Source organism: Elephas maximus, chromosome X (assembly GCF_024166365.1).
Source record: "Elephas maximus indicus isolate mEleMax1 chromosome X, mEleMax1 primary haplotype, whole genome shotgun sequence".
Classification (NCBI taxonomy): domain Eukaryota; kingdom Metazoa; phylum Chordata; class Mammalia; order Proboscidea; family Elephantidae; genus Elephas; species Elephas maximus.
The window spans coordinates 55,875,159-55,893,208 of NC_064846.1; the positions used below are offsets into that span (position 1 = coordinate 55,875,159).

The 18,050-nt window shown below is 43.7% G+C and overlaps 3 protein-coding genes across 8 annotated transcripts in view; 1 reads left to right on the plus strand and 2 right to left on the minus strand.

The window, feature by feature from the left end:
• The window catches only part of LOC126069623 (protein BHLHb9-like), a 283,683-nt gene that overhangs the window by 155,174 nt on the left and 110,459 nt on the right, over nt 1-18,050 (minus strand). The gene's annotated exons all lie outside the window — the stretch shown is intronic.
• The window catches only part of LOC126068709 (nuclear RNA export factor 3-like), an 87,565-nt gene that overhangs the window by 62,082 nt on the left and 7,433 nt on the right, over nt 1-18,050 (minus strand). Inside the window, 2 exon segments of the mRNA XM_049871447.1 lie at nt 17,537-17,630; nt 17,633-17,718. Coding sequence (XP_049727404.1) covers nt 17,537-17,630; nt 17,633-17,718 — 180 coding nt within the window.
• Nucleotides 1-18,050, plus strand: part of LOC126069639 (protein BHLHb9-like) — a 241,386-nt gene that overhangs the window by 15,166 nt on the left and 208,170 nt on the right. The window lies entirely within an intron of this gene.

The window sequence follows — 18,050 nt, forward strand, 5'->3', positions numbered from 1 at the left end:
CAGCCCCTCTAGCCACCCCAGTCCCCACGGCAACCACTCTGAGCACCTCGGGAAGCAGCAATCTGGCACACCTGTAACCCATTCCCAGCATACCAGTGGGAGGCTCTGCTCCAGGTCAGTGGTTTCCAATCTGTGTTCCTTCGAGTCCTAGGACTCCTTGGAAATGCCTTATAGGGCACTGAAGAGGTTCAGGAGGAGGCTCAGTGGGTTGGATCTGTGTGCTCCATCCACCTTCAATCAAAGCAGCTTAGTTTTGGGGTTTTGTGGAAGGGTCTATTTGGAAAAAGTTTTCTCCTGTTAACAGTTGTGAGACCACTTCCGTCTTTCAAAGGAACTTTATGTCTAACGACTACACTGCCTTTGTGCATATTGCTACCACTGACAATATCAGTGTCTACTGACTTTTTCCAGTTGAAGGAGATCCAAAAGATTCTTACTCAAAAGATTCAATCAGGCTTCGCATGATTTATTGAAGGCCCTGGATAGAACTTTCCAATATATAGCCTGAGAATTGACATAAATTCCACTTTTGAAGAAGTAGGTCACCCACAGGGCAAGCCAAAGTAAACAGTAGTTTTGAATACAAGCCCCAGCTTTATTATTTGCTGTGATTTTATTGCCAGGGTTCTCAACTCCCTTGCTTTTATTTTCTTTCTTCCAAAGCCAGAAGTCTGCACACATACACACATGCACACAGACACACATGTTTGTGCAAGTGTTTCTACATAAAAAGTGATTCTCAGCCCAGGTTGCATTAAGATCGCCTGGGGGACTTTGAGAAAATACTCCTACTCAGGCCCCTGCTCCCAGAAATGCTGATTTAATGATCTGGAGAGGAACTTGGGCCTTGAAATATTTTGAAAAGCTCCCTAGGTAATTCTAATGTTAGGTGTAATTTGCGAACCACTGTTGTAGAGAATCAGTCAATCTCATCTACTATTGGAGGTAGGAGAATCATTTCCTATAACCCCTTTGAATGGTTATTTGCCAATATCTGTTAAAAATATATAAATGTCCATACGTTTGAATGAGAAATGAATTATTTTCTATTTATACAACAGAAAAATCCATAAAAGTGAGCAAAGATATATGTGTATGTTCATTGCAATATTGTTTGTAATAACAGAAAATGGAAATATCCCAAATGCACATGAATATATTAGTTAAATAATTTAGAATATTTCTATCACATGGCATATTATACATTAGTTTAAAATAATCAGATCTATATGTACTAAAGCATCTCCTTTTTGAGAAATAATGGTTTAAATGCAAAGAGGAAAATAGGAATGACTTAGAAAAAAGGCTAAGTGATTGTAACTACTGGAAGGAATGAAGTTTTTAAAATTATTTTTACTTATTTCACATTTTTCTTAGGTGAATTGATAAAACTTGTGTAATAAAAATATAAATGTAAGAAAGAAGACCTGATCAGGAAGCGTGTTCTACAAACAGATGTGCATATACTCACAAAAAAAATATTAGTTAGGTGACACTTCTTTAGGAATGAAAATTATTATTGGCGCAAGATGCACAGTCCAATTTCATGCACCAACATTAGTCTAGAAATCACAAAACATCGCCAGTGGAGAGGTGTCAATGTAGGTGAGCCAAAGTTTACAGCAGTCCTCCAAGTGAACCAGGTATGTATGTAGGCAAGGAAGAATCTTCCCTCATCAAGGCGATTTGGTTGTTGTCAGTTGGCCCCAGTCGATTAAGACTCGCGGTGACCCCATACATTGCAGAGTAGAACTGCTCCATACGGTGTTCAAGTCTGTGACCTTTCAGAAGCAGATCACTGGGACTATCTTCCTAGGCAACTCTGGGTGCGTTCAAACAGCCAACCATTCAGCTAGCAGTTAAACACTTCTTTTTAATAATAAGAGCTGATGGTGCACCTTGCACTCAACACACCGTCTTTCTTTCTGTCAATAAATTAGAGTAAACAACAGAATGTATTTTTATTATTTTGGTTTTCTTAACTATTTTGTCCACAATTAAAATAATCCCTTGATTTCAATAGAGATTCTTTTCCTCCTTCCTTTCTTTTTTCCTCCATCTTTACCTCCCTCCCTTCCTTCCTTGTTGTTGTTAGGTGCTGTCAAGTTGGTTCTGACTCACAGCGACTCTATGTACAACACTACCCAGCCCTGGCGCCTTCCTCATTATTGTTGCTGTGCTTGGGCTCATGTTTTCAGCCACAGTTTCAATCCATCTCCTTGATGATCTTCTCTTTTGCTGACCCTCTACTTTACCAATCATGTCTTCTCCAGGGAAAGGTCCCTAGTGATAACGTGCCCAAAGTACACGAGAAGAAGTCTTGCCATCCTCCCTTCCAAGGAGCATTCTGGCAGTACTTCTTCCAGGACAGATTTGTTCCTTCTTCTGGCAGTCCAGGGTATATTGTCCAGCTCTTGCATGATTATGAGGCGATCAAAAATACCATGGCTAAGGTCAGACGATCCTTCCTCCTCAAACTGATATCTTTGCTTTTTTTTTTTTTTAAACAGTTTAAAGGGGTCTTTTGCAGAAGATTTGCCCAATCTTTGATTTCTTGACTGCTGCTTCTATGGGCGTTGATTGCGGATCTAAATAAAATGAAATCCTTGACAACTTCAATATTTTCTCTGTTTATCATGATGCTGCTTACTGATCCAGTTCTGAGGATTTTTATTTTCTTTATATTGAGGTGTAATCCATACTGAAGGCTGTGGACTTTGTTCTTCATCAGTAAGTGCTTCAAGTCCTCTTCGCTTTCAGCAAGCAAGGTTGCGTCTTCTCCATAACGGAGGTTGTTGATGAGTCTTCCTCCAATTCTCATGCCCTACTCTTCTGCATATAGTCTAACTTCTCAGATTATTTGCTCAGCATACAGGTTGAATAAGTATGGTGAAAAGGATACAACCCTGACGCACACCCTTTCTGATTTTAAACCATGCAGCATCCTCTTGTTCTGTTTTGAATAACTCCCTTTTGATCCACGTATAGGTTCTGTACAACCATAATTAAGTGTTCTTCATTTCCCATTCTTCACAATGTTATCCATACTTTGTTATGATCCACACAATGGAATGCCTTTGCGTACTCAATATTTCTGGTATTCTCTGCTTTCAGCCAAGTTCCATCTGACATCAGCAGTGATATCCCTCGTTCAATGTCTTCTTCTGAAACTGGCTTGAATTTCTAGCAGTTCCTTGTCAATGTACTGCTACAACCATTTTTAAATTATCTTCAGCAAAATTTTAATTGCATGTGATATTAATGCTTTTATTATTGTTATTTCCGCATTCTGTTGGATCACCTTTCTTTGGAATGGCACAAACAAGCATCTTTTCCAGTCTCTTGGCCAGGTAACTGTGTTCCAAATTTCTTGGCATAGATGAATGCAGACGTCCAGTTTTGCATCTGTTTGTTGAAGCATCTCTATTAGTATGCTGTCAATCCCTGGAGACTTGCTTTCCACCAATGCCGTCAGTGCATCTTAGACTTCTTCCTTCAGTACCATAGGGTCTTGATCATATGCTACCTCCTGAAATGGTTGAATGCCAATCAGTTCTTTTTTTTATAGTGTCTCTGTGCATCCCTTCCACCTTCCTTTGTGCTTCCTGCGTCCTTCAATTTTTTACCCATAGAACCCCTTGGCATTGCAATTCAAGGATTGAATTTTTTCTTTAGTTCTTTCAGCTTGAGAATGCTGAGAATGTTTTCTCCTTTTGGTTTTCCAACTCCAGGTCTTTGAACTTTTCAGTATAACACTTTACTTTGCCTTCTCAAGCCAACCATTGAAATCTTCTGTTCATCTCTTTTACTTCATCATATCTTCCGTTCACTTTAGCTATTCTATGTTCAAGAGCAAGTTTCAGAGTCTCTTCTGACATCCATTTTGGTCTTTTCTTTCTTTCCTGTCTTTTTAATGACCTTTGGCTTTTTTTGTGTCTGATGTCCTTGATTTCATTCCACAAGTCTCTGGTCTTCGGTCATTAGTGTTCATTACGTCAAATCTATTCTCGATGTGGTCCCTAAATTCTGGTGGCATATACTGAAGGTCGGAAACCCTCGTGGCATAATGGATAAGAGCTACGGCTGCTAAACAAAAGGTCAGCAGTTCAAATCCACCAGCCACTCCTTGGATACCCTACGGGGCAGTTCTACTCTGTCCTTTAGGGTTGTCGCTATGAATCGAAGTCGACTTGACGGCAACGGTATACTCAAGGTCATAATTTGGCTCTGGTGGACTTATTTTTATTTTTTTCTGCTTCGACTTGAACTTGCATATGAGCAATTGATAGTCTGTTCTGCAGTTGGCCTTGTTCTAACTGATGATACTGAGCTTCTCCAGGGTCTCTTTCCACAGATGTAATTGATTTGATTCCTGTATATTCACCCGGCGAGGTCCGTGTGTGTAGTCATCGTTTACTTAGTGAAAAAAAGTATTTCCAGTGAACAAGTAATTGGTCTTTCAAAATTCTGCCATGTGTCATTTCATCACCAAGGCCATACTTTCCGACTGCTGATCCTTCCTCTTTGTTTCCAGCTCTCACTTTCCAATCACTCTTAATTATCGTTGCATCTTGACTGCATGTTTGATCAATTTCAGACTGCAGAAGTTGGTAAAAATCTTCAATTTCTTCATCTTCAACATTACTGGTTGGTGTGTAAATTTGAATATTAGTTGTATTAAGTGGCCTTCCTTGTAAGCATATAGGTATTATCCTGTACTTCAAGATAGATCTTGATATATTCTTTTCATTCTTCAATTTATCATTTCCAGTATAGTAGACCATATGATTGTTTGATTAAAAATAGCCAATATTTGTCCATTTCAGCTAGCTAATGTCTAGGATATCCATCTTCAAGCCTTCCATTTCATTTTTAACAACTTCCAATTTTCCTCGATTCGTACTTTGTACATTTCGCGTTTTAGGTACTAATGGATGTTTGGCGCTGTTTCTTCTCAGCTTGAGTTGTGCCACATCTACAAATGAAGGTCCCAAAAGCTTTAGTCCATCCACGACATTTAGGTCAACTCTTCTCTGAGAAGGCAGCTCTTCCCCAGTCATCTTTTGAATGCCTTCCAACCAGAGGGGCTCATCTTTCAGCACTATATCAGACAATGGTTCAATTGTATTCAAGAGATTTTCACTGTCCCGTTTTTTCAGAAGTAGACTGCCAGGCCCTTCTTCCTAGTCTGTCTTAGTCTAGAAGCTCAGCTAAACCTGTCCACCATGGGTAACCCTGCTGGTATTTCAAATACCGGTGGCATAGCTTCCTGCATCACAGCAACATGCAAGCCATCACAGTATGACAAACTGTCAGAAAAGTGGTGGTTAAAATCTATAGTAGATTTTTAGTTTTTTAGCCATTTTTCAATATGTTTTATGAACATAGACATGTTTAGCTGTTCTACCTCTCACTGGTTTTAAATTTGGTGATTTAAATTTTTTCAAAAATATTTTGTCATGCAGATTTTAAATACTGTTGGCACAAATTGCAAATTATATTATTTCACAAGACTTTTAATCTTAGCTGTAATCTGTGGTTTCACCTTCTTTGTGTTCTCTGTGTTGCATGTTTTGGTTTTCTTCTTGCTCCTTTCAGTCCATCCGGCTTGGTAGACGTTAGTATTTTTTATTCATTCGAAGAATTAGTTCTTGGCTTTATTGCCTTATTCATTTTGGTGTTTCAATGAATTTACTTTCTGCTTTGCTTTTTATTTTCTAAAAGCATTGCTTTTCTATTTTCTTTCATTGAATGACTAGTTTATTTTCTCTCTTTCATGTTTAGTAGGAAAAGCATTTAAGGCTATGACTTTCTCGTGGGCTGTGACAGGAAATCTGTTGTTTTATTAATCTCTAAATAATTTGTAATTTAAGTACAGGTTTCCTCTTTTATACAAAGGACTTTTTTTCCCTTAAAATCTGTGTGTCTGTAGTTGTATTGATGATTTTTGTATTATAGTTACAGAGTATAGCCTGTTTAATTTTTTTTTGTTTGGAGAAATCTTTTTATGTTTTCTTTGTGGCCAGGAAACTGATCTTAAAAATGTTGTATGGATGCCTAAGAAGACTGTGTGGTCTCTCTTTCTGTGAAACAAAGTTCTAATTATAGGTCTTAAATCGATTTTGCTATTTGTTCTATTCAAATCCTTTGATTCATCTGTTCAATTGTGTAAATGTTTTGGAGGTCTGTGAACCTGAAAAAAATCACGCCATCACAATGCAGTAATAATTTATGATATTTCAATGTGCAAATGAGAAAATAAAACTGCTTTCTACTGAAAAACAAAAATGAACAAAGAAACAACAACAGGCAAAACATGGAATGTTATCGCATGCGATTTATGTTTGCCTCTCCAAGTTCAAGGAAGCCCAAATTTTAAATCTTAATTCTTTGACTCCATCACTTAGCTTCCATGGCAACAAAGCTGAGACTGCTTGAAAGACTAGGTCTAGGCATATATAAGCAGTTCTCTGGATTTATACATAAAATGCAAAGAGCAGTTAAGTGACCTGGCTCGAGCCTTAGAGCAAATTCCTGGAGGATCCCAGAATTAAACCAGTCCCTCAGGACTGCTGATCTCAGGCATTCTTCAATGAGGTCTCAAACCAGATGTGACAGGGTGAAGGTAGTGAGGATATTCTTGCAACCAAAGACCACAGGAAGTCCAGTGCTTCCTGCCTGTCTTTTTTGGGGGATGCTGGACAGCTTAGTAAGGGCAGAAGGAATTCACTGAGTGCCCAGTCCTGGGGGAGGCTCTAGAGATCCACTGTTGCATAGTAGACTATCTTTGAGGTTAGTACCAATGGGCTGCGACACAATACAGATGTGGTTGAGGCTCTGCCTCTCCCATAAGTTAGCTGTGTGATCCTGGGCAAGTTTGTTAGTATCTCTGTGCCTTGGTTGTTGGGTTGAAAATGGAGTATTTCATACAGATTCTACAGAATGACCCTCCCTAGAATTAGAGAAATAAGTAAGGATGAAAAAAGGCTGATGAGTCTGTATTCTATATGCCCTATGCCTTTATTTAACAAATATTTAATGGAGTGTATATTTTGTGCCAGGCCCCACAAGCCCACACACCATGTCTTCATCTCAGAACTTTCTCTTAGTTTCCGAAGACATATATTCAACTGCCCACCGGAAATGTATATCTAGCCCTAAGCAGTATAACTCTGCCCTAAAGAGCTTCTGGAAATGTAACAGCAGGAAGAAAAGTAAACTCACATTTTGTATAAGAGTCCATGTCACTTCTGTGTGGTAGAGTTGTCTAATGCAGATGGGACAGGGGAAAAGCTGTCACCCCATTTCCATAGAGTCAGCGTGTTTTCAGTTACCCCTTCAGGGCCCCTCTTGGAGAGTTAACATCAGGAGTGCCCATGAATTGGATGTCTGGGTTGTCCTTGTGGCTCCCAGAGAAGCACACAACATGATGATGGGTCTTCTGGAGAGGACGATGAGGGGGAACAGAGTGCTGGTGGAAGCCCTCAATGGCTCTTAACACTTCCGCTTGGAAGGGGCGCACTCCAGATGTGCGGAGAGAACATGTAGAGAGGCAGCAAATGTTTGTTTCCTTCCCATTCCTTTCTTTTCCTTCTTTAACAGAGATTTTATTTGAACCTTAAGACCATCACTGCGTCTTAGCATTTCGGGAATGTTCCGAGATGGAGAACAAACCACTCATGCACATTAGGTAACAGATTCGGGGCCATGTCTGAGGTAGAGAGTGGCATGAAAGGAGTTTTCTGATGGAGTTTTGGTGGGGAAAAGTGCTCACTCTTCCGCATTGAATGATTGTGGCTTCCTGTGGTGTCTTTGGGCCCAGTGGGTTCACATCAGGTGTGCACATGACCTGGGCATGTTGACCTTCTTGGAGCTTCTGAAAGACAAGAAGGCACTAGGTGACTGTGGACCTACAGGGAGGGACACCGGAGTGAGTCCTCAGGAGCTCTGCCGGAGTCCTAGTGCCTGAGGACTCACCCCTGACAGGACTTGGGTGAGTCATTTCCTCTCTCCTCTCCTCAGCGGCCCAAGGGGATTGCACCAGGGAGCTAGGCCAGTGGGGGTTTGGTACTAGGACTGAGCGAGTACTGACCATGTCCCAGGCAGTGTGCCATCTGCTTTACTTGAACTTCCCCATTTTTGTCAAGCACATTTGCTCAAGTGGTATCATGGGTCCAACTTTGGTGTCGTATGAGACAGAATAGCACTGGAGATCTAATCTGGATGGCAGTGGTGTTGGTGGGTACACAGAAAACTGTGAAAAATTACACTCAGGTTGCAACCTCAAGTGTGAACAGGAGAGAGCTCGAGGCAGGAGAACCTCCCCTGCCCCAGGGGGAGCAGCATGTACAAAGGCCCTGGGGTGGGAAGTAACTTGGCACATTTGGGATGAGGAAGGGCCGTGTAGCATAGTTGAGTTCAAGAGGGGACTCTGCCCCAGATGAAAGGAGTGTGGAAGGCAGGGTCCAGAGGACACAGGGCCCTGTAAGACATGGTCAGGACTTACATTTTACCTGCTCAGCTCTGGGAAGGCACTGAAGAGTTGGTAAACAGGTGTGGTCCCGCTTGCTTTTGCCAGCCCAAAAGGTGTTGGTCTCTCAGGGTCAAAATGCCGTGCTTCCTTGGGAACAGGGTGAAGCAGTCATGAGGAGCAGCCTTGTGGATAGAGCCTCTGCTGCTGAGGTGACAGGAGCATGTCCTTGTTCCTATGGAAACCTGAGGTAAGGCTACTGAGGCAGTGATGGGGTCATGTGGCAGGACTTGGTGGGGAGAAGGGGGGCCAGTGATTCAGGGTCTGGGACTATCCTGATTCCCCATCCCAGTGAGTTGTTGAACTAGGTAAACATGATTGGGGTGCAGCTGATCCTGCATGAGGTCCAGGCTGTGCTATGGACCCAGCTAAGGGAGGATAGATTGGTTTAAAGTCAGGAAAGGTGTGCGTCAGGGTTGTATTCTTTCACCATACCTATTTAATCTGTATGCTGAACAAATAATATGAGAAACTGGACTATATGAAGAAGAACAGGGCATCAGGATTGGAGGAAGACTCATTAACAACCTGCGTTATGCAATGACACTACCTTGCTTGCTGAAAGTGAAGAGGACTTGAAGCACTTACTAATGAAGATCAAAGACCACAGCCTTCAGTATGGATTACACCTCAACATAAAGAAAACAAAAATCCTCACAACTGGACCAATGAGCAACATCATGATAAAGGGAGAAAAGATTGAAGTTGTCAAGGATTTCATTTTACTTGGATCCACAATCAACAGCCATGGAAGCAGCAGTTAAGAAATCAAAAGACGCGTTGCATTGGGCGAATCTGCTGCAAAAGGACCTCTTCAAAGTGTTGAAGAGCAAAGATATCACCCTGAAGACTAAGGTGCGCCTGACCCAAGCCATGGTATTTTCAATCACATCATACACATGTGAAAGCTGGACAATGAATAAGGAAGACCAAAGAAGAGTTGACTCCTTTGAATTGTGGTGTTGGCGAAGAATATTGAATATACCACGGACTGCCAAAAGAACGAACAAATCTGTCTTGGAAGAAGTGTGGCCAGAATGCTCCTTAGAGGCAAGGATCGCAAGACTGGATCTTACATACTTTGGACATGTTGCCAGGAAGGATCAGTCCCTGGAGAAGGACATCATGCTTGGCAGAGTACAGGGTCAGCGGAAAAGAGGAAGACCCTCAATGAGGTGGATTGACACGGTGGTTGCAACAATGAGCTCAAGCATAACAACGATTGTAAGAATGGCACAGGACCGGGCAGTGTTTCCTTCTGTTGTGCATAGGGTCGCTATGAGTCAGAACCGACTCGATGGCACCTAACAACAACAACAACAAGGGAGGATAAAAGTCACTGAGATCACAGCCCCGATTCCCTTGTCTGGGTCTGAATTCTGCTCTTTGACCCATGATTAGATATCTGCTGATTAATTTCCATGTTCTGGGAGATTTTCCTCTTATCTTTCTATTAATGATTTGTAGTTTAATACTGTTTTTGTCAGAGAAGACACTCTGATCTCAATTCTTTTTTAAATTCGCTAGGGATTGTTTTATGACCCAGGATGTAGTCTGTCTTGCTGAACGTTCCATGTGCATTTGAACAGAACGTGCATTTTGCTGCTGTTGCGTGGAGCGTTCTATAGATGTCAGTTAGATCCAGTTGGTTCATGACGATGTTTACTTATTCTACTTCCTTGCTGATGTTTTGTTGTTGTGATCCATAGGGCTTTCTTTTATTTTGGTGAAAATATACACACCAAAACATTCACCGATTCAGCGATTTCTACAGGTATAACTCAGTGACACTGATTGCATTCTTCATGTGGTGCAACCATTATCACTATCCTTTTCCAAATTACTCCTCTACCACTGACATAAACTCAGTGCCTCCTAAGCAAAGCGTTTCCCTTTCCCCCTCCCCCCACCCCCCGGTAATCACTAATAAGCTTTAGTTTCTATATATTTGCTTATTTCATGTAAGTGAGATCATACAGTATTTGTCCTTTTGCCACTGCCTTATTGAGCTCTGCATGATGTTTTCAAGGCTCGTGTTGTGGCGTGCATCAGGGCTTCACTTCTCTTTATGGCTGAGTAACAATCCATTGTATGCGTGTTCCAGATTCTCTTTATCCATTCATCTGTTGATGGGCATTTCAGCTGTTTACCCGTTTTGGCTAGTGTAAAAAGTAATGTGATGAATATTTGTGTACAGGTTTCAGTTTGCGTTCCTACTTTCAATTCTTCTGGGTATGTACCTAGGAGCAGGATGGCTGGTTCATATGTTAGTTCTATGTTCAACTTTTTGAGGAACCACCAAACTGTTTTCCACAGTGGCTGTACCATTTTACATCCCCACAAGCAATGGATGGGGGTCCCAGTTTCTCCAAAACCCAGCCTATGCCTGTTGTTTTCCATTTTTTGCTTTGCTTTTTTTTTTTTAATCATTGCCATTGTAATGATTTGCATGTCCCTAAAAAAAATTTTTTTTTTAATGGCTAATGAAATTGTACATCTTCTTATGTGCTTGTTGGCCATTTGGATATACCCTTTTGTGAAATGTCTGTTCAAGTCCTCTGCACATTTTTTGGTTGGGTTGTTTGTCTTTTTGTTGTTATATATTTTGGATATTAGGCCTTTATCAGATTTATGGTTCCTGGAAATTTTCTCCCAATCTGTAGGTTGTGTCTTCACTTTGTGACTAAGTTCTTTTACGAACAAAGATATTTACTTTTTTTTTTTTGTTGCTTGCTTATTTTATATTTTTTTAAATTTTTATTGTGCTTTAAGTGAAAGTTTACAAATCAATTCAGTCTCTCACATATAAACTTACATACACCTTACTACATACTCCCACTTACTCTCCCCCAATGAGTCAGCCCGCTCCCCCCTTCCAGTCTCTCCTTTCATGACCGTTTTGACAATTTCTAACCCCCTCTACCCTCTCCTCTCCCCTTCAGTCAGGAGATGCCAACATAGTCTCAAGTGTCCACCTGATGCAAGTAGCTCACTCCTCATCAGCATCTCTCTCCGACCCATTGTCCAGCCCAATCCATGTCTGATGAGTTGGCTTCGGGAATGGTTCCTGTCCTGGGCCAACAGAAGCTTTGGGGACCATGACTGCCATCGTCCTTCTAGTCTCAGTCAGACCATTGAGTCTGGTCTTCTATGAGAATTTGGGGTCTGCATCCCACTGTTCTGCTGCTCCATCAGGGGTTCTCTGTTCTGTTCCCCGTCAGGCAGTCGTTGGTTGTGGCCGGGCACCATCTAGTTCTTCTGGTCTCAGGATGATGTAGTGTCTACTTCATGTGGCCCTTTCTGTCTCTTGGGCTCATAACTACCTTGTGACCTTGGTGTTCTTCATTCTCCTTTGATCCAGGTGGGTTGAGACCAATCGATGCATCTTAGATGGCCACTTGTTAGTGTTTAAGAGCCCAGATGCCACTCTTCAAAGTGGGAAGCAGAATGTTTTCTTAGTAGAATTTATTTTGCCAATTGACTTAGATATCCCCTGAACCCATAGTCCCCAAACCCCCGCCCTTGCTCCGCTGACATTCGAAGCATTCAGTTTATTCAGGAAACTTTGTTGCTTTTGGTCCAGTCCAGTTGTGCTGACCTCCCCTGTATTGTGTGTTGTCCTTCCCTTCACCTAAAGTAGTTCTTATCTACTAACTAATCAGTAAATAACCCTTTCCCACCCTTCCTCCCTCTCCCCTCTCGTAACCACTAAAGAATGTGTTCTTCTCAGTTTAAACTATTTCTCAAGATCTTACAATAGTGGTCTTATACAATATTTGTCCTTTTGTATCTGACTAATTTCGCTCAGCATAATGCCTTCCAGGTTCCTCCATGTTATGAAATATTTCACAGATTCATTAGTGTTCTTTATTGATGCATGGTATTCCATTGTGTGAATGTACCATAATTTATTTAAAGATATTTACTTTTTATGAGGTTCCATTTATCTATTTTGTCTTTTGCTGCTTGTGCTTTGTTGTCATATCTGATAATGCATCGTTAAAACCTAGGACCTGCAGCCTTGCCACTACATTTTCTTCTAACACTTTCATGGATTTCGTTTTCACATTTAGGTCGTTGATCCATTTTCAGTTGGCTTTTGTGTATGGTGTGAGGCACGGATCCTGATTCATTCTTCTGCATGTGGACATCCAGTTTTCCCAGTACCGTTTATTGAACCCATATTGAGGAGGCTCTTTTTTGCTCATTGAATGGACTTAGCACCGTTGTTGAAAACCAGTTGACCATACATGCATGGATTTGTTTCTGAACTTTCAATTCTGTGCCATTGGCCTACATATCAGTTATTATACTAGTACCAGGTGGTTTTAATTAGAAAAAGATTGGAGTTGTGAAAGATTTAATTTTACTTGGATCTACAATCAATGCCCATGGGAACAGAGGTTAGGAAATCAGATAACGTGTTGTATTGAATAAATTTGCTGCAAAAGACTTCTTTAAAGAACTGAAAAGCAAAGATGTCACTTAGAGGAGTAAGGTACCCATAACCCAAGCCATGGCATTTTCAATCACTCATACGAATGTGAAACTGGACAATGAACAAGGAAGACCAAAAAAGAATTGATGCCTTTGGATTGTGGTGTCGGTGAAGAATAGTGAATATACCCTGGACTGCCAGAAGAACGAACGAATCTGTCTTGGAAGAAGTACAGCCAGAGTGCTCCTTAGAAGCAAGGATGATGAAACTTGGTCTCATGTACTTTGGACAAGTTATCAGGAGGGACCAGTCCCTGGAGAAGGATGTCCTGCTTGGTAAAGTAGAGGGTCAGCAAATAAGAGGAAGACCCTCAATGAGATGGGCCGACACAGTGACTGCAAGAATGGGCTCAAGCATAACAACTATTGTGAGGATGGCACAGCACTGGGTAGTGTTTTGTTCTATTGTATATAGGGTTGCTGACTCAAGGGCACCTAACAACAAGAATAAAGCCATTGTACAGGCCTGAAGGGCTGCCCTTTACCAGCTCCCTACCCGTCCAGGGCACCAGGGCTTCCCCTGCACTGGAACCCTCTTACCCCATTGCTCCTGGGCCTCAGGGGAAGATCCACAGTGGACCTCGTCCAGAGCTGACCCTGAAGGGCCTGCCTCATATAAATGATTGTCCATCTCCCCCACCCTGAGGGTGTGTTACACACTAGGGAGGGTGACTGTGACTGAAAGAAGAACATGCCTGCCTCTAACAAGTGAGTCATCCCCAGACCTGTTTTGTTGTTGCTGGCTTGTGGGCAGGATAGCTTTTACCAACTTTTCCTAGTAGACAGCTAGGGTCACTCAGCTATGGTGATGCAAGGCAGGTCCAGCAAGGAGGGGGAGGGTTGAAATGGCCCCTTTGTCTGTGGCTTGAACTAGCATCATTGGGGAGGGACTGGGGGCGGTGCGGGGACGCAGGGTCCACACCAGTCTCACTCAGTGCCTTTGTGCATGGTGCGGTGGGGCCAGGGGGTGGCACAGACTGAGGTTGGGGTCCACACCGGTCCTGCACGAGGGCACAGTGCTTGGCAGGCGGCTGCCAAGGGGCGGTTTGGGGCAGGATCCTGTGGTTCGGAGGTCTCTGACAATTCCGCTAGGGTGCATAGTGCTTGGCGCAAGGGGGCCTGGAGCGTCCTTGGGCGGGGACCCTGGGCCTGGGGCTCTGTGCCAGTGCTTTTCAAGGGTGTAGCACTCGATGGGGCGGGGCCGGGAAGTGGCACGGGGTAGGGTCCGGAGGTCCGGAGGTTCGCCCGGATTCTGCTGGGGGTGGGTGGTGCTTGGCGCAGAGGGGCCGAGGGACGGTGTAGGGCGGGGTCCAGGGATCCAGAGGTTGGCTCCAGTGCTGCTTGGGGGTTTGGCAAACAGTGTGGCTACGCTGGGGCTGGTGCAGGGCAGGGTCCAAGCATCCAGGCAGGTGTCACTCAGCAGCGAGGCCGGCAGTAGGCAGGCAGTGCAGAGAAGCAGGAGAGAAGGAAGAGGATATGATGTTCGGAGCTAGTTGGGAGAAAGAAAAGAAAGAAGAGAGAGAAACGAAAGCGAGTGAAATAAAAGAAAAAAATGGTGATACTGCAGGAGCCTAAGGGTAACAGCCGGGCAGAGCCCAGGAGGCTGTGTGCCAGCAGCTCTCCAGCTCAGGCGAGCCACAAGGCCCATCAAGAAGGGGCTGAGGTGGTGCACAGGGCTAGGTGGCCAGGAGAAAAGAAAGGAAGGAAGGGAAAGAGAGTGAAGAAGTAAATAAATAAAACAAACAAAGAATATGGTCCTGAGGGAAGCTGCCAGTGGTGGCGGGTTGGAACCAGGTTAGCAGGGACCTGGTGTCTCTCTCACTGTGTGGTGAGGGGCAAGGCCCACCAGGAAGGGGGCAGAGGCAGTGTAGGTGGCTAGGTGGGAGGGAGAAAGGCAAAGAGAAAGAAAAAAAAAATTATGGCCTGAGGGCGCTGGTCATTGGGGGCGGGGTGGACCTGGGGTGGCAGCGAGCTGGTGTGAGTGACCTTTTGGAAAGCAGCATACAGGGCAGTAGGGTGAGGGGTGGGAAAGCCAAGTGCTCTGTCTCCCTTTGGGAGCTTCTGAAATTGCCTTCCCATACTCTCTGTCCAAGTTGGGTGCTGGCTGTGCTCCAAGATGGCAAAGCCATGCAGTGTTAACTGTCAGGGCAACTCCACTCCATAGTTGTCCTTGTTCTCCCTTCTCTGTAGGTTCTCCTTCTATTCAGTGCTTGATCTACCTCTTTATCCCTTCATTTGATGCTCAGTGTTCCAGGACTGACCTTTGTATCTGTTTTAGTTGTTTGGATCTTTGCTGCAGGGGGATAGCATGGTGCTTCTGTCTATACTGTCTTGTTGGCCACACCTCACATATTTTTTATAGATCAGTAAAAACTATCCCCTGAAGTCTTCTTTGAACCAATCCATACTTTAACTCAATTAGTAAAGTCTGTCTGCCTTGAGCATTGTGCTCTTTTAAAGAGTTACCTATGTGGTATCATATTGACAACAACAACTGGAACGGTTAGATGACAAGCTTAGGGGCCTGTGAATTTATATTAATGGTGGTGGAATAATATGAAAAAGGACAGTGATAATGGTTACACAGCGTGAAGAATGTTATCGATGTCACTGAACTGTACGTGTAGAAATAGTTGAAATGCTGTATCTCTTTATAAAGTTATTAGCTGAGTGTTAGCCTAGGCAGAGCTTTAATATATTTTTTTCCATCTCATGCACATGCGTAGCTTTTCTTGTCCCACTCAGGTGTTCACTGTCACTTGAGGATACAGGTCAGCTTTACCCAAGGGAACACCCCAAAGTTGACCTAGGATGGCAGCTGGTGTCTCTTAAAGCAAGATCCTCTTGCTGGAATTAAGGGACTGGACGACATAGAAGGTAAAAACCAGGGTCACAAACGTGCGTGAAACAAAAAGAAATGGGGCTGTGATTTTGGTCCTGACCTCATGCTCCTTTGGGTATAAAAGATAAACAAAAGCCTGGTTGTGTCCTTCCCTGCTGTGGATTGAACTGTGTCCTCCCAAAACATGAGTTGCAAATCCGAACCCCTATACCTGTGGCTATAATCCCATTTGGGAATGGGTTTTTTTTGTTGTTGTTGTTATAACTAGACAGTATTAGTGTAGGTCATGACTTAAATCAGTCTCTTTTGAGATATAAAAGAGCAGATTAGACACAGAGAAACCAGCACAACTGGGGGAAGATACATGCCATGTGACATGAATACAAGTTGAGAAGAGACAAGGACCTTACCTTAGAGCAGATGGAGAGATACTGTTTATCTGTCTCCCTACTAATTTCCTTATGTATCAAGGACATTAATGCCATGTCAGTCATATGTCTGAAAACATTTTACTTCCCAGCTTTTCATAGACTCTTTAATGCTGTTTTTCCCAAACAGTTGTTTTTAAATTTGAATAGCTTTGTATGGCTACGAAAGTACTACTTTTCTCTTATAAAAATAACTGATTAGTACATTAGGCACATAGAAGCCCTGCCCCCAGCTGTGTCAGGGTTACAGTGTGCCCCACCCCTGAAGCCACGGAGTGGGCTTTAGTGTGGGTCCATGATTTGAGCCTCTGCAGTTTCCCAGAAAGTCGCTTACCCTCTGGGACCTTCCCTTTCCCCTCTGCAGGACAGTGATGATAATGCGTGCCTCGAATGGATACCGCAGGGATTTGACATAACATGCAACCTCACTCTTTATTTCTAAAAGAAACAGAGAAACTGGGTGGGACAATTACACAGAACGATGGCCCTTTGGGTGAAAGAGTGTCAGCCCCAAGAGGTCAGCCTTGGCATCCTGGGCCACGTTGGGCCTCTCACCTCAGTCACAGGCCAGAGAAAAGAGGGAGAACAACAAGGATGACGAAGACGATCAGAACCTTGGCTACTCTGGAGTTTTCGTTGTCAGAACCATGGAACACTTCATGAAGGTGTCTTCTGGGATCTTGAGCACAGGCTGGAGGGAGGGAAGGGAGGAGGTGGGGCATCATCAGAGCCAGGAGCCCTGAGTGTCATCCCCAGGCCACCTGGCCTCTGTTCACTGGCCTGAGTTCCCAGACCTCACAGTGGACAGAGTGAAAATTTGTGAGGCTCTGGTGTAGTCCCAGTTGTTGCTATGAAGGCACATGGAGTGAAGGAGGGCCGAGTGACACCCATCAGGGGCAGAGTAGAGACACTGACCACACAAACCCTAGTCCTATTCTATGCATCAGAAACATGGTTTCTGTAACATAAGCAGTAGAATGAGCACTGTGGTGTGGGGTGAAAGGGGGAGAACTCTTGGAAACCCCAGTGCCTGTCAGTAAAGGAACAGGGTCCATGGAATTCAGAAAGTGTTGTGCACCTGATCAAACAACTAGATGGTGTAGTATGTACTGAGAAGATAAGATGTTCTCTGTGACAATGAGTGAAGTAAAGAAGCAAAAAGCATTACCTGTGCTTTCCCATCATTCACGCCCCAGCTCCTCCCAGCTTACCCCATCCCCACCCACTCCCAGCACTCACTTCTGAGGCCACTCAAGGTTCATCCCAGACTGGGCAGTGAACGCTGGCACCATTTCCTTCTGCTTCTGGGAGAGCGTGGGTAGGGAGCTGGAGGAGGTGTGGGCACTGGGGTGAAGAAGGCACCCTGGGTCTCTATGGGGCTGCTATCCCTCACACACAGTTGGTCATTCACGATGCACAGGCTGAGGGAAAAAGGGCCCTCAGACAGCTGGACAGACAATCCCATATCCCCAACAAGGATCGTGCTCCCACTCAGCAACTACTTTCCTTCCATCCCCTGCTCCGCCTGCCTCCTACATTCCTTGGCCTGTACCCTTTCCCCTCCCACAGAACCTGCCTTTACAGAAGTACCTCCCAGCTGCACTAGATGTATAGGTTACTCCCAACCCAGGGAGTGTTTCACAGAGGCCTTTACCCTTTACAACAGCCTGAGGAAGTAGATACTCTAATTTCCATATTCAGAGGAGGACACTGAGTCACAGTGACATTGTGTAACTTGACCAAGGTCACATAG